Here is a 17696-nt window from a genome sequence, read left to right on the forward strand (position 1 = left end):
ATTCCAGTTTGTCTAGACAAGACAAAAAGCAGAAGTAGAAGTGAGTTTACTAGAAAATTTGTTCAATATGAAGAAATGGAAAGTTTAGGTGATGCTTATAGGAAAAGTTTTAGAAGAGTGTCTGTATCTCTTAGTGATCATTGCTAATTTTCTGATAAGCCAAGTCTCAAAAATATACCATAAATGTATGGATTTAAGGTAGGCGTTTGATTCACTATTCATCATATTTGTATAATATGATGAAGAAAGATTGGCTGGGAATTTATAGTGGATGAGATATGATGGATACTGAGGTATATCTTAAGAGTAATTAATGGGTTTATGCCAGTCTGGGTGCAGGTCTCTAACCATGTGCTGGAGGACTGCATGCACAGCTCTGCCCCTGTTACTCCTTTTTTCAGTAAATGGGAAAATGACACAGATGACGTGTCAGGTAAATTTGTACATTCTTTTTTGTTTTGGCCGTGCCGCGCGGCATGCGGGATCTTAGTTCCCTGACCAGGGTTCAAACCCATGCCCCCTGCAGTGGAAGCACGGAGTCTTAACCATTGGACCTCCAGGGAAGTCCCAATTTGTTCATTCTAATTGGCAAAAATTCCTTGACCTGGAATTCCCCACCTATAAAATATGGTTGCTATTACCTTTTCTACCTCATAGTTTAATGTGAGAATTAAATAAGGTAACAAATGTAAAAGAATCCTGGAATTTATAGACAAAGCCCCTTTAAAAATGTAAGTGTTTTTATTTGGTTATTTGTTATTCTGTGGAATTATTTTTTTTTAATCAGTGAAATGTCAGTATGCCTGTAATTGAGACAGCCTAGGTTGATAAAGGGAAAATTTGTAGTAAGGTAAGAATACCACCGTAGAGGGGATTCTTCTTCTTTTATTTTTTTAATTGAATGAAAGATTCTTTAAATTCTACAGTGCTTTATGGTTTTCAGAAGTTTCACATACATGATTTCATATAATCCCATAATAACTTTTTTTTCTCCCTACCCCTATATTACCCTTTCCCACTTCCCTCTCCCCGCTGGTAACCACTAGGTTGTTCTCTGTATCTGTAAGTCTGTTTCTTTTTTGTTTTATTCACTAGTTTGTTGTATTTTTTTAGATTCCACATATAAGTGATATCATATAGTATTTGTCTTTCTCTTTCTGACTTATAAAGGGGATTCTTTTGATAAAAGATTCATATTGCTAAAATAACATCTTTTCAGTGAGACCATGCTTAAAATTGTAACCCTCTTTCACTGAGCAACCCCTATCCCCCTTCTTTGCAGAATCTTTTTTACCATAGTACTGTCACCGTCTGACATATTAAATGTTTTACTTACTTAGTTTAGTATAAATAAGGCTTCTATCTGGAAGGGGCCTGCCTGTACTAGATATCCATAAGTATTTATTGAATTAATGAAGAATGAATGAGTGTATCGTGTGCTCACTGTCATCTGGGTTTACTCTTTAGGCATGATGATTCCAAGTGATGTCCAAGGTCCTGGCTTGCTTGTTGAACTTCCTGCTGTGGCTCAAACAAGGGAGCAAGAAGACTTGCCTCTATACCAACTCCCCAGGGCTCTAGCTGTTTCCAAGGCCTCAGCACACACAGGAATGTTGTCTTCTAGATATGCCACTGATGCATGGTATGATATTATTTCTCTTTGTTTTCGCATTATAAAATAGCTTTCTTTTTGCTTCTATTAAAAAAAAAAAACCATTGTAAAGCAATTATACTCCAATAAAGATGTTAAAAACAAAAAAACAAAAAAACAACAACAAAAACAAAAACAACCGGGCATGATTATGGTGGAACATTTGGAAAATGCAAGGAAATATTATGAATAAAACCCACCATACTAAACAATTACTGTGAGAATTTCACATACTTAAAATTGTACCATATATATAATTTTTTTTATATATATACAATTTTGTATTCTTGCAGTTGTCTGCAAAATAGATTATGGGAGTATTTACTTAGAGAATGGAAGGTTAATTAAGAATTTAACAACTCAAGCAAGAAGTACTCAAGGACAAATTAGGGAGGGACTGGACTTAAGAGTTAGAGAAGCTGTAGGAATTGGTGGCTGATAACATGTTGGGAGTGAGAAGGAGAAGGAGGATGACCTGTGTTTCTGAATGGGGCAACTATATGGATAGCAGGACCATTAATTCTTTGGCATAAGATTATAGGAGCATGAACAGGTTGAAGAGGAAAATGATGAGTTCTGTTTGGGACATGTTGAGGGTTCAGGTATCCATAGGACAATAAAGTGAAATGGAGTTAATTAAATACATGACTCTGGGGATTAGTGCTGAGGTCTATCCTGATGTGGATAATTGGGAACAAGATCAAGTGTAGGTGAAACTCCTGGATTTGAATAGTCATCCAGGGGAGGCTCAAGTGATAAAAGAACAGGGCCAAAATTGGAGTCCTGTAAAGCAGCAATATTAAGGGCATGAACTGAGGAAGAAAATAATGAAGTGGAATGAACAAAAAGTAAAAGGAAATTGATGAACTAGAGGTTGATATAGAAACCAAGGGAAGAGAGCATTTTAACAAAAGGATCATTACAGACTATTGTTACATGCTACGGAGAGGTCAAGGTAGATAAAATGGAAGAGTTTTCATGGGGCTTGATCACATGGATGCCCTTGGTAAGCTTAGAACAGTTTCATTAGTGTGGAAATCAGAGAGTAGTGGGTTGAGAATTGAACAGAGGGCAGATATTGGACAAAGTAAGAGCAGACTAGTGTTTCGAGGAACCTGATCATGAAAAGAGGCAGAAAGAACACGTTACCTAGACAACTGAAGGGCATTGTGGAAATGGGACAAGGGGGCAGAGAGATACACACACACACACACACACACACACACACACACATAGATTGTAAGTGTGAAAGATCCAGAAAAGGAATATGTAGATGTTAGAAAGTGGCTGATTAAGTGTAGTCCCTGGAGAGGGTGGAGGGAGAGGAGGACACTGCACACCTAGAGAGATTAACTTCTAATAGTTTGATAGGCGGAAGCTCATCTCCTCCATGGACACAGGTGCCAAGAATGAAAGGAAGGTACAAATGCTGTACTATTAGTACCTTGAGGACTGGAATCCAAGGAGATTCTTGCCCAATGACCTTGATTTTTTTTTTTCCTGTCATTTAGGAGAAAGTTTATTTACTCGGAATGATGGGGTGCTAGTAAAGTGGGCCATGAAAGGAGAGGTGTGAGAGTAGAGATTAGCTTTTGAAACAAGGATAGGAGAGTGATGGCCTAGTGGTGGGAAGGAATTTAGAAAAATATTGACTCCGTTTTCCCAGCTTGCCAGGGAGTGAGAGAGGGAGTGTCACCCACTCAAGTGTGGCATCCGTGGCAGAGAAGCGGAAGCTGTTGAGAGAACAGAGGAGGTGGAGAGAACACTGAGAGAAGAAGTTAGGGTGTGGGGTGGTTTCTTTACAATTCAAGGAGATTCCTTGGAGTGTGACAGGTAGTTTGGCTCGGGTTGGGGGGTGGGGCCTTGGGGGTGAGGTATGGGAACAGAAGCACCTCTGAAAGAAAAACCAGAGCCGTGTAGCACTGTGAGTACAGGACAGGAGAGGCGAACAAAGGAATTGGAGGTGTTGCAAAGCATAACAGAGATGAGAAAGGGGTGGGATTAATTGGCCTTAATGCTTTATTTATTTATTTATTTTTATTGGAGTATAGTTCACTTACAATGTTGTGTTAGTTTCAGGTGTACAACAGGTGAATCAGTTATACATATATAGATGTATATCATCCTGAGTGAAGTAAGTCAGACAAAGACAAATATCATAGGATATCACTTACATGTGGCATCTAATTAAAAAAATGATACAAATGAACTTATTTACAAAACAGAAACAGACTCACAGGATCTTGAAATCAAACTTATGGTTACCAAAGGGGAAACGTGGGGGGAAGTGATAAATTGGGAGACTGGGATTAACATATGCATAGAATAGATAACTAATAGGGACCTACTGTGTAGCCCAGGAAACTCTACTCAGTGTTCTGTAATAACCTATATGGGAAAAGAATCTTAATGCTTTTATTGAAACCTTAGTCCAGGAAGATTTTGTGTTATATGAAGTGTCTCAGACTTATATCACTTCTCTGTTCAGCGACCTGTGGCCTTTGTCTAGAGTTTTAGATAGAACCTTAGTAAAAAGTTGTCTGGCCTCTGTGTAGCTCGTCTCTGAGTGGAAAGGGAAGACCCATAGGCCCAACTAGTTGGAGAAATCTGGTGGCTTTTCACTCAGCAGACCTGGACCAGGGTGTAGAGGGGAGGAAGCTGACAGGCCCAGGGTCCTTGTGCGAGGGATCTAAGCAGCTCCCAGAGGAACGGAACGCAGTGTCAAACAGCCAGGGTTTGTTTTTTTAAGAGAGATGCTTGGCAGTGGAAGTGCTGGAGGAGTTAGGAACATATTTCAACTTTTTTATGTGATCAAATTACTTTTCAAATGAGATACTTTTATTTTTTAAATTTCTCTTGTGCTGAGTGTTAATAATTGAATCTGGCCAAAGAATTCAGAAATGAGGCTGCTTTTCAGGCTATAGAACGGTAATTGTAGATTGGAAAAGATTTGAACAAATTTCCAAGCCCACCCTTCCTTCCTTCTGCAGAAGGTGAAACATTCTGTCAGTTGTGTCTTACTCAAGTCTCCCAGCTTCAGAGAGAGGAGATAACGCTTTACTCCTGAAGTGAGTACTTTGACAAGCTGTTCTCTTGTGCTGGCACAGACATTTAAGGGCTCCAGCCTAATCTTTGTCTTGGGAGATCAGTCTGGCATTTGAATGCTGTTTTTTTGGCTTGCCGTCATAGATTTAGGGTATATTTAAATCTCAGCAGGCTCCAGAACAGTTCCTGTAAATCATACTACCCCTTTTAATCTTTCAGGGTATGCCCCATGGAGTTAGGTTCATAGGTGAATATTTATTGCTACTCAGGAGACTTCCTGAGTAATGCATAGATTCTTTTCAGAATATAGTCTTTCAGATCATCAGGGTGTCATCTAGTGCTAAATGCTATATGCTATTTTACAGTTTCTTCTTTGCATTAATTTTTGTGTAGGGCCCAGCAGAGTTATTCAGTGTGCACTGTGCTTTTGCATCAAGCCAACTTCTCCTTACCTTTGGAGGCAGGACTGATATTAAGAGGTTAGATGCACCCTGAAACTGGCGATCTCTAGGAAGGGAGGACGGTGGGCAGGCGGAGCACGGTAACTCTGACAGGGATCTAAGTGATCTTGTTCTGAGTATCCTTCTTTCTTCATAAAGTCACTTGAGATCCAGTTTTCAGAATTCACCTTGTTTTAGTCTTTTTCTAACTCACTACTGTTATCACCTGCTGCCTGAAGACATGGGTGTGCCCATCAGTGGGGGACATGGCATTTCTCAGACTAATAGGAGATTTGCAGTATAGATATATTTTGTTGCTGTTCAAATATGCTCTTTGTTATTTATGACTTCATGACCCTGAGAGGGTTTCCCTTGTGTCTGTATTTCCTCACTTGTAAAGTAGGTAGTTCTAAGGTTCAGTAAGAGTGAATATAAAGGGCTTCGTATAATGCCTTGAACATAGTAAATGTTTAATGAAAGGCGGCTGGCAATGATGCTGGATGACAGTGATAGGATCATGGGCCCTGAGGTGTAACTAGGGTATTCATTGTTGCTGAGTTTATTAAAACACTCAAGGAGATTGTAGAGTTTGTTTTTTTTTTTTTTTAAGAAATAAAATAGAACCAAGTCACAGTAAGTAAAACAAGGAAGGTGTCAGAGGCTAAAGCCTGGTAGGATGATGAACTTGAGGTGAAAGGCATATTCTAAATTGAAAAAAAAAATCATGTTATAGGTATAATAGAATGCAAATGAAAAGAAATACTTTCAGGTATTGGATACTTTGTTTTGAATAGTGGGAGGTGAAATAGGAGGCAGAGTGTCATAGCTGGGGAAAGGATTAAGTGAGTGAATGTGATATTATTTTAAGTCCCCAGCACTGCCTGGCATTTAGTGCCTTCTAAGTAAATGGTGCGTATCTAATAGTTTTACCTTTGAGTTCCAGTGCCAAAAATTATGTGTAAATTCAGAATACTGGTAGAAGACTGAGGGTAAGGGAGACAATAAATGTGTACATTTGAGAGAGGACTACTCTGGAATGTTTGAGTTGGGAGTAAAAAGGGGAAGTTTCCAAGGATTTTGTGGCCTCATGTATGTGACACTTTCCTGTTTTTACCATGCTGTTGCATGCTGTTGCAGATGCCAGTCACTGCAGGTGAAGATGAATGTGAGAAATTAGGACAAGCGGCACATAGGAATATTACATGAATGCCTATGAAAATATAATTAGATATTTGATTGCTAACCCAGGTTCTACAGAAGGTCAGAAGAGAAAAGGGAGAGACCTAAGGAAGCAACTTACCTTTTATGGCTTAAACTTCTGTTTCTTAACAAATGTCTTAAATGCAATCTTACAGGACAATTTTCTTAATTTTGATAAATGTATACATTCATGTTACCAACACCCCAATCAAGATATTGAACATTTCCATCCACCCAGAAAGTTACCCCTTGCCCCTGACTTCTAATACTGTAAATTATTTTTTCTGTTCTAGAACTCATGTAAATGTTATCATGCAGTAGGTACTTTTTTGTATATGGCTTCTTTTACTGAACACCATGTCTGTGTCATTTTAAACTTTCATGTACAAGAATGCCTAATTTTTTATGTATACTGGTATCAGGTAATAATTTGCTTTGTAACTTCAAAGTCATAGTGTAACATTTGTATAACTAGCCCTACTGGTTTGGAAAACACTAGTGCCTATTCTGCCTGGTTCCAAATACTCATATTCCCTGTGGTGTGTCACAGAAAATTGCCATATAGAATCTATATTTTAAGAGGAAAAAGAAATCTTGAGATAGGTACAACCATAACCCTTCCTGCTTACATCATTTTGGGTGCCGAGTTTGCTTGACCCTCATACGGTTTAGTATATAGAAGTTTCACATGAAAAAAAGGTATATTCTTGCCATCATTTTGAAATTGTTAGACTGGGCATAGTTCAGAAAGCAAACCTGATGCCTTTATGGGAGATGGAGCCACATTCGTGCTCTGGGTGGGATCACCTCTGCAGGAGAACAGTACATTTTCTCATAAAGGCAAAATGCTTGTAGGTTTTGCCTCTTTACTTTGTATTTACTTTTAAAGTTGCACTTGTTCACCTACCAGTGTTTACGAAATCCTATATTTGGGATGCTTTTTCTATAATAAAATATTATCATTTGTGGGAAAAAGAAAAGGTCACCTTGGCCATCTAGATTCATCTGATTTTTTTATGATGTTGAAAATTTTATTCTCAAAGACATTGTATATTATGATGAAGTCTTACTATTAATATCCACTTGTTCATTAATGGGGCACTCCATCTTTCATCCCAAATCTGTAAAGAATTATAACTTTGGGCATTTGTTATGAAGGACTGAACTAAAAATAAAAAGCATTGTTTCTATTAGATGGTTAATTCCTTTAGGGAAAAAGTGGTTATAAAACTCTGGTTAAATGTAAAAGGCAAAAGTTCAGTTATTTTAAGATTTGAGATTCTATGATTGAGCTATTGACCATGTTTAATCAAAGTGCAAATTATAAAATTATAGGTTAGAATTCTCTTGTGAAAGATTCAAGTACATTTGTGCAAATTTACACCTTAATATGTGCAGTAAAAGTGTTTTACTTTCTCAGTTAAATTTTAATTTGGGTTGAAAGGTATATGCATTTATCAGTGTAGAGTGACTACATTATTTTGTATAGTTGCTTGTATCCTGTGACTGTATTTCTAAAACTAATCACACTATGTTTTTGAAAGTTTTATCCCTCTTTAGGTATGAAGTAATGTGAACAAAATATGTGTTTATCAATTTCCTGAAAAAGGATAATATGCTTTGAAAAAGTCTCTTCTAACAGAATAAATCCTTTTGTCATACATTTTCTTAAAGAAAACTAAAATTGTCCATATTTTAGACAAAAATTTTCCCCCTTTGCTTAATATTGTATGTGAAAGCCAGCAGTTTAGGATATTTTGTATTTTAGTTTTTTTTTAATAGAAAAGCATATAGCCCATACTAATGTTAAAGCTTGGTTTCCATTCTATTTTAGGTAATTTTAAATTTAAGAATTTAATTCTTATAATGATATTATACATGTGCCATAATAAAAACACATACTTTTTTTTCTTAATACCTATCATGAACTGTTTTTGCTCACAAACTGTTGACACCAAATGTGTGAGTTTTTTCCTCCACCCAACAACCAATTCTCTGATTCTCTGGACACTGTGTATCCTAAAATTCATTTCAATTCTGACATTAACTACCTGGAGTTAGTGCAGTCCCCACAGGTTAAGGGCTCAGTCCCGTAAGACCGCCCCAAGTTCAGATGCCAGTCACAAATTCCAGGTTGCCAACTCTACTTCTGACCAACTGGCTATAAATTGAGGGTTCCCATAACACCTTCCTAAGTTTTGATAATTTGCTAGGATGGCTCACAGAACTCAGGAAAGTACTTCACTATTACTGGTTTATTACAAAGGGTGCAACTCTGGACTAGCCAAGTGGAAGAGATGCATAAGCCAGGGAAGGGGGTGTGTGGGATGCAAGCGCTTCCATGCTCTCTTGGGCCACATCACCCTCCCAGCACTTTAATGTGTCCTCCAACCTGCAGGCTCTCTCTCAACCCTGTTGTTTGGAGGGGGTGGGGTGGGGGAGTGGTTTACGGCGGCTCCATTATGCAGCCATGATTGATTACATCATTGGCCATTGGTGACTGCGCTCCATCTCTAGCCCCTTTCCCCGTCCCAGAGGTGGGGGTAGGGCTGAAAGTTCTAACTCTAATCACATAACTGCTTCTCTGGCAATCAGCCCCCATCCTGAAACTGTCTGTAGTCCTACCTGGAGACACCTTATTAACATCAACTCAGGTATGGTTGAGAGGGGCTTGTTATGAATAACAAAAAATACTCCTGTCACCCCTATCATTTGGAAAATTCCAAGGGTTTTAGAAGCTCTGTGGCAGGAACCAGGGACAAGGACCAAATATTTATTTCATATTATCACACCTGTCACAATTAGGGTACAGGAAAGTGGAAAATGGAGAGGAGGAAGGTTTCAGTGTTGGTTTGGTTTTTAGCTTTCAATCTTACTTCAATTAATATCTACTTAAAGGAGAATACTAAAATACAGCAGAGCATGAAGATATTCCTTGCATTAATGTCTATATTCCATATAAACAAGACATAATCTAAGTGCATTATATTTTGGGATAGCAGACAAATTAAATTACATCAATACCATGGACTATTAAGATGCTATTAAATAAGAAATGATGAAGCTTATGATAATCTTGGGGAAAATTTTGATATAAATTCAAGTGAAAAAATTGTAAAGGAAATGCATATTGGTTGAGCCTCAGTTAAATGCCAGTCATATCTCATTTAATCCTTGTTACTATTATAGGATAATCAAAATATGAAAGTTTATGCTATGATTGCAATTATCCAATGAACGTATATGCATACGTGCCAAGAATAATAATGTGATATGATAAAGTGAAGACTTCACTTAAATTGGTGGAATCATGTGTGTATCATTTAGTGATTGCATTTAGCTGCTTATAAACTGAATCTCCCGCCCCCTCTCCCCACACACACTTTTAGTGTGGCGTAACTCAACTAGGGCTTAATTTTTTTCATGTAAAAAAGTCCTGAAGAAGTCCTGTTAGGGTCTTAGACATCTTCTTCTTTCTGCTCTGCTGTCGTCAATGTATTGCTTTAGTCCTCATGGTTTCTTCATGATTTTAAGATGGATGCTTCACCACCAATAATCACCTCTGCCTTCTAGGCAAGAAGAAGGGGAAGAGCGTAGAACAAAAGGCTCCTGTCAGGTGATTCTCCCTCCATTTAGTGAGTTTCCCAGGAAATCTCATCTGGGGACTTTTGCTTCCTTGTTGCTGATCAGAACTATGGCACACAGTTACCATTAGCTGAAGGGAAGTCCAGAAAATTTATTTTTTTAAAGCTAGGCATAGTGCCACCTGGAATAAAGGGAGGTTATGTTGTTGGGTAAGGAAGATGGGGAGAGAAGACATTAGATAAGTAACTGGCAAGTATCTGCCAAGTTGTTTTTCCTTGAATTCTACGATGCTTTTAATCTTAAAAAATAGACTGGCTAAGGCAAGAAGGCTGTCTGCAGTGGGTGAGATGTCAGTGATCCCTAATGATCTCAATTCCTTAACTGATTTTTAGATTGTCCCAATTTTTTCACTTTCTCCTTTTCACACAGCCTTAAACCATTATATCCTAGAAAGTTGTAGAGTGGCAAGTAGCTGGAGTTTTATACTTTTTATAGGACTTATTTGAGAGTTCAGAGGAGAATGGAGCATTGAAACTTCATGCTGAAAGAAAGATTTGGATACTGTGGAGAGATTGTGTAGTACATCTGAGCCTTCTCTGAGCCTTGTGGGGAAAATATAGTAATATAACCTGCTGTGCTTACTTCACAGGGTTTTTGTGAAAATGAAATGGAAGAGGTAGTCCCTACATTTTTGTGTAGAGTAATACAACTGACAGTATCACATAAGTGATTTCATTTGGTGGTCCAAAGGCACACACCTATTTTGTGGTACAGGTTAGACTGGAGCTTAGAAATCCTGACTCCTCTTCCAGATAATAGATTGTAGTGTCTCTACCCTATTAGATAACATTACTTTTATAACTACTCTGTAATTCAGCATTTTACAGTATCCCGCTAGGCAGTTCCATATTAACATAACTTGATGGGTGAAAGTATGGTGGTGGTAGGTGGGAGAATCACATTGTTTAAGAAATCTCTCTGTAAACTGAAAAGTGCTGTGTAACTACACAAAATATTTATGGGATACAAATGACAGGGAAATTATTTCGGGTTAGAGAGACAGAAAAATCTAGAAAGAACGATCATGTTAACTGACTGTTTAATCATTTCAGCTGTTTGTGTAAGTTTATACTAGACTGTTAGCTGGTCAATCACACCAAATTTTAAGAAATATATTTTATAATATTTAAATGCTGTTATAGAAACAAATGTGAAATCATACAAATTCAAACACAGATTTTTAGAACATAACATCTGGAGTGTCACCAATAAAAGTGTTTATAATCAATGATTATCTGGTGCTGGGTGGATATTTGTTAAGTTGAATGCTAAAGCAGTGTATCTTTGCTTTGTATGGATAGTTAACTATTGATGTAAATATTTTTAAAGCTTAGAAATTAAGAACAATTTAACTACATATAGATTGTGTAATGTAAAACTTTTCAAGAACCTTTAATAATAAGAGTGTGTTGTAAGTTATATGTGTGTGTGTTTTTCCCTTTCTTTCTCCTCAGTGAATTACCTGAGAGAGAAGAAGGTGAAGGAGAAGAAACTCCAAACTTCAGCCACTGGGGACCACCAAGAATGTATGTTGATGACATTATTGGCTTTCTCAATAGGACAATGCAATTAGTTGCTCTTTTCTTTAACTTCATAGTGTCATTCAGTCGTTCTCTAATGATTGCCATAGTTCACACGTACGCTGGCCTAAATTTTAGTTTCATTTTGTTTTATCTAGAGATTTTTAGCCAGGCAAAATGGCCGTAACCAATATTAGGAAAATCTTTGTCATACTCTTTCAGAGAAAGCAACTTACTAATGTCCATCTGTGATGGACTAAGTATACTTTCTCACTGTATCACTAAGCAAAGCAGGTAGGGCTGCCTTGAATGCAGTAAAGAAGCTCTTTTTTCCAAACAACACCAATAGTTAAGGCTTCTATCACATAGCACCCTCCTCCCCTTGTGTTAGTCCAAGTTTATGCCTCATTTTCACTAACAGAGTGTGTTGGGCCCATGCTCCCTTGGATACTCTCATGGTTTTACGTAGTCACCAGGGCTGCACTTTATTAAGGTTATAAAAGTCTTCCTTTAGCTGCTGTCTCTATCTTCATGCATTATTAATTCCACCATGCCACCCAAATTGTATTTTTCTTGCACTTTTGAGTTTTGTCTTAAAAACTCTTAGGAGCTGTTTTCTGAGCTACTTTTTGGAATTAATTGTTGGCCATGTCTGTGCAGTTTGAACAAAATTCATAATATTTTGAGGGGCAAGTTTTATTCTATACTTTATGAAAATGATGTGGATGTAGGAAGAAGAGAAAACCTTTCCAGCCTTTGGAGCTATAAAATCTGTCCTCCACGTAAAGAACCACAGGTTAAAATGGCTGACTGGGAAAAGCAGTATGGGCAGTGAGCCTCTCAGTGGCAAGTTTATTTTATTCTGAAGGTTTCTGCTTTTTACCATAATGATACATGTGACTTTCTTGATTTTTTTTTTCCACCCATTAGTTATTTCCTTAATTCATTCTTTGCTAATGTTATGATATAGATGAAAGGGACTCATCACAAAAAATATATGGTGGTGGGAGATGAGAACATTAAGTCCTTGCTAAATCTCTCAATATTAAGAGTTGTATTTGTTGTTTTGGAAATCTTTTTCAGAATTTACCCTTTCACATACGCCATGAATTATTGATAGAATCTTATAATTTTGGAGCTAGGTATAACTTCTATAACATTTGTGAAAATATATTTATATAGAATATGAGTCACAAGGGTATGGTACACATTAAACACAGTGACAGTACAACAAATTACCTTGTTCATGAGTGAATTTTGTTTTTTTGTTTTTACAGTGTTGAGATTTTTAGAGAACCGGATGTATCTCTTGGTATTAGTATTGTTGGTGGACAAACTGTGATAAAACGCCTGAAGAATGGAGAGGAGCTTAAGGGTATATTTATCAAACAAGTTTTGGAAGACAGTCCAGCAGGAAAAACAAATGCTCTTAAAACTGGAGATAAAATACTTGAGGTAAATAGTGTTAAAATTTTGTTTTTGTTTGAAATGTACTGTAAGACAGTAAAATGATCATTTAACCAGAAGTCCTTCCTTTATGTGTTGGGGTATATGTGTGTACAATTGGTGTATTTTATTCAGATGCTTTAGTTTGCATGTTTGCACAATTTTATGAGATTCTAAAGCTGGGCTGATAGCATATAAAATGATAAAACAAAAAGCCTCAGCTGACTGAAAAAACACAATTTGACAGAATGAGGCAGATGGTGGACATCATGCTTCTCCCACAGTCTTTAACAAACTCTGAATTGTATATGTCAGTGGGATAGCCGTGCTGTCCTCCCAGAGTTGACCCTGAAAGTGGAAGACTGTATTGGGGGAGAGGTGACTCCATCCTTTATACATGGCAGGCTTTGCAGAGTGGAGTTTGAAGGGCACATCAAGGCACTAAGAGGTCTGAGTCTGATACATTTCTTTGCATTAGGTTTATTGGATGACATCATATTGAATATCTTTAATCCCAGAATCTGCTTGTTGATTCATGCTTTATGATGCTAAACATCAGCTGTGGTGTTTTAGCTCTGAAACAATGAAAAGAGCTCTGGAGATCATGGGTTGAAGTCTAGATTGTCCTGCTTGTTTTTTTCTTTGCTCTTGGACAAATTATGAAACCTATTTTATTTTCAGTTTCCACATAAAATGGAAATGAGATTTCAAAATCCATAGAATCATTGTGAGGATTAAATCAAAGAATTGCATAAAACTACTCTGTGTATACAAATTTGAGGTTATATTTATGTTTGTGAAATTAAAAAAAAACATTTTTAAACATATAGGGATATGGCAATGAAGAAAATGACCCAAAATCCCTTCTCTTATGGCGTTTAAATGATAGCGGGGTAGATAGACAATGCACAAAATAAGTAATACATAGAATGTTAGATTGTTATAAGTAACTATGGAGAAAAATAACAGGGAGGAGGATAGGGAATGATGTATGGTGACGGCAGTAGTTGCAATGAATAGATTTGTTATGGAAGATGATATCGGGACAAATATTAGACATGAGAGAGTGAGCAATATGGACACATGGGGGAAGACAGAGTGAACTGAAGTGTGAAAGCTCTGAGGTGGGAGCTGAAGTGTGAAAGCTCTGAGGTGGGAGCTTGCCTGGATGTGTTGAAGGAACAGAAAGAAATCCAGCACTGCTAATATCGGTAGAGTGAACGAGAGAGAGGGTGAAAGAGAAAAGGCCTGAGAGGTAATGGGAAGCCACATCATGTAGAGATTGGAAGGTTGTCTACTCTGAATGGATGAGAGTCCATTAGAGAATTCTGAACACGTACACATTTTTTAGAAGGATTATTCTGGCTTCTGGGGCAGGTGTGGTTTCTTTTACTTAGCATTTGCATGGTACACTGTTTTTTTTCTTTCCTTCATTTTCAGCCTTATTTGTGATTTTGTTTTAGTTGTATTTTAAGCAACATAATAACTGGATACTGCCTTTTAAAAATCTAAATTGATAATCTTCATCTAATAAATAAGAATCATTTATTGTTTATTTTGATTACTGACACATTTGAACTTAGAACAAAATACAAAAGACATTTAAAATTATATTTTTTTCTTTATATTTTGAAATAGTTATAGGTTCATAGGAAGTTGCAAACAAATGTACAAGGAAGTCCCGCTTACCCTTCCCTCAGCCTCACCCAATGTTAACATCTTATACAACTATAGTTCAATAGCAAAATCAAAATACTGATATTGGCACAATTCATAGACCTTATTAAGATTTCACGAGTTATACATGTACCATTTGTGTGTGTGTGTTTATAGCTCTACACAGTTTTATCATATGTATAGCCTTGCATAACCCACACAGCAATCATGAAACTCAATTGAATCATCACCACAAGACTCCCTTCTCTGACCCCTTTACAGCCAGTCCTCTCCCATCCCCTCCACCCCCATCCCTAGCCTCTGGCCACCACTATTCTGTTTCTCCATGTTTATACTTATGTTATTTTACAAATTGTTACATAAATGGAATTATGCATTTTGTATCTTTTTTGAGATTGGTTTTCTTCACTCAGCGTAATTTCATTGAAGTTCATTAAATTTCTTGTGTCTATCAATAGTTCATCCCTTTTTAAAAATTTATTTATTTTTAACATCTTTATTGGAGTATAATTGCTTTAAAATGGTGTGTTAGTTTCTGCTGTATGACAAAGTGAATCAGCTATATGTATACATATATCCCCATATCTCCTCCCTTGTGCGTATCCCTCCCACCATGCCTATCCCACCCCTCTAGGTGGTCACAAGCACCGAGCTGATCTCCCTGTGCTATGCAGCTGCTTTCCACTAGCTACCTGTTTTACATTTGGTAGTGTATATATGTCCATGCCACTCTCTCACTTTGTCTCAGCTTACCCTTCCCCCTCCTTGTGTCCTGAAGTCCATTCTATATGTCTGCGTCTTTATTCCTGTCCTGCCCTGCCCTTAGGTTCTTCAGAACCTTTGTTTTTTTTTTTTTTTTTTTTAGATTCCATATATATGTGTTAGCATACGGTATTTGTTTTTCTCTTTCTGACTTACTTCATTCTGTATGATAGACTCTAGGTCCATCCACCTCACTACAAATAACTCAATTTCGTTCCTTTTTAAGGCTGAGTAATATTCCATTGTATATATGTGCCACATCTTCTTTATCCATTCATCTGTTGATGGACACTTAGGTTGCTTCCATGTCCTGGCTATTGTAAATAGTGCTGCAATGAACATAGTGGTATGTGACTCTTTTTGACTTATGGTTGTCTCAGGGTATATGCCCAGTAGTGGGATTGCTGGGTCATATGGTAGTTATGCTCTTTTTTAAAAAATTAACTAATTAATTTTATTTATTTTTGGCTGTGTTGCCTCTTTGTTGCTGCACGTGGGCTTTCTCTAGTTGCAGTGAGTGGGGGCTACTCTTCATTGCAGTGCGCAGGCTTCTCATTGCAGTGGCTTCTCTTGTTGCAGAGCACAGACTCTAGGGCACATGGGCTTCAGTAGTTGTGGCACATGGGCTCAGTAGTTGTGGCTCACAGGCTCTAGACTGCAGGCTCAGTAGTTGTGGTGCATGGGCTTAGTTGCTCTGTGGCATGTGGGATCTTCCCGGACCAGGGCTCGAACCCGTGTCTCCTGCATTGCAGGTGGATTCTTAACAACTGCGCCACCAGAGAAGCCCTATTTTTAGTTTTTTAAGGAACCTCCATACTGTTCTCCATAGTGGCTATATCAGTTCACATTCCCACCAACAGTGCAAGAGGGTTCCGTTTTCTCCACACCCTCTCTAGCATTTATTGTTTGTAGATTTTTTGATAATGGCCGTTCTGACCGGTGTGAGGTGATACCTCATTGTAGTTTTGATTTGCATTTCTCTAATGATCAGTGATGTTGAGCATCCTTTCATGTGTTCGTTGGCAATCTATATCTTCTTTGGAGAAATGTCTATTTAGGTCTTCTGCCCATTTTTGGATTGGGTTGTTTGTTTCTTTGATATTGAGCTGCATGAGCTGCTTGTATATTTTAGAAACTAATCCTTTGTCAGTGGCTCCGTTTGCAAATATTTTCTCTCATTCTAAGGGTTGTCTTTTCGTCTTGTTTATGGTTTCCTTTGCTGTGCAAAAGCTTTTAAGTTTCATTAGGTCCCATTTGTTTACTTTTATTTTTACTTCCACTTCTCTAGGAGGTGGGTCAAAAAGGATCTTGCTGTGATTTATGTCATAGAGTGTTCTGCCTATGTTTTCCTCTAAGAGTTTTATAGTGTCTGGCCTTACATTTAGGTCTTTAATCCATTTTGAGTTTATTTTTGTGTATGGTGTTAAAGAGTGTTCTAATTTCATTCTTTTGCATGTAGCTGTCCAGTTTTCCAGCATCACTTATTGAAGAGCCTGTCTTTTCTCCATTGTATATTCTTGCCTCCTTTATCAAAGAGTAGGTGACCATATGTGCATGGGTTTATCTCTGGGCTTTCTATCCTGTTCCATTGATCTATATTTCTGTTTTTGTGCCAGTACAATGCTGTCTTGATTACTGTAGCTTTGTAGTATAGTCTGAAGTCAGGAAACCTGATTCCTCTAGCTCCGTTTTTCTTTCTCAAGATTGCTTTGGCTATTTGGGGTCTTTTGTGTTTCCATACAAATTATGCAATTTTTTGTTCTAGTTCTGTGAAAAATGCCATTGGTAATTTGATAGGGATTGCATTGAATCTGTAAATTGCTTTGGGTAGTAGAGTCATTTTCACAATGTTGATTCTTCCAATCCAAGAACATGGTCTATCTCTCCATCTGTTTGTATCATCTTTAATTTCTTTCATCAGTGTCTTATAGTTTTCTGCATACAGGTCTTTTGTCTCCTTAGGTAGATTTATTCCTAGGTGTTTTATTCTTTTTGTTGCACAGGTAAATGGGAGTGTTTCCTTACTTTCTCTTTCAGAATTTTCATCATTAGTGTATAGGAATGCAAGTGATTTCTGTGCATTAATTTTGTATCCTGCTACTTTACCAAATTCATTGATGAGCTCTAGTAGTTTTCTGGTAGCATCTTTAGGATTCCCTATGTATAGTATCATGTCATCTGCAAACAGTGACAGTTTTACTTCTTCTTTTCCAATTTGGATTCCTTTTATTTCTTTTCTTCTCTGATTGCTGTGGATAAAACTTCCAAATCTATGTTGCATAACAGTGGTGAGAGTGGGCACCATTGTCT

General features: G+C 37.4%; 1 protein-coding gene across 14 annotated transcripts in view; it reads left to right on the forward strand.

The window, feature by feature from the left end:
• The window catches only part of PATJ (PATJ crumbs cell polarity complex component), a 349371-nt gene that overhangs the window by 114080 nt on the left and 217595 nt on the right, over nt 1-17696 (forward strand). For all 14 annotated transcript variants that reach the window (XM_036844784.1, XM_036844830.1, XM_036844805.1 and 11 more), the window contains 3 exons: nt 1468-1642; nt 11436-11507; nt 12779-12956. In XM_036844784.1, the coding sequence (XP_036700679.1) occupies nt 1468-1642; nt 11436-11507; nt 12779-12956 (425 nt within the window). The remainder of the gene's footprint in view (nt 1-1467; nt 1643-11435; nt 11508-12778; nt 12957-17696) is intronic.

Source organism: Balaenoptera musculus, chromosome 1, assembly GCF_009873245.2.
Source record: "Balaenoptera musculus isolate JJ_BM4_2016_0621 chromosome 1, mBalMus1.pri.v3, whole genome shotgun sequence".
NCBI classification, from domain to species: Eukaryota; Metazoa; Chordata; class Mammalia; order Artiodactyla; family Balaenopteridae; genus Balaenoptera; species Balaenoptera musculus.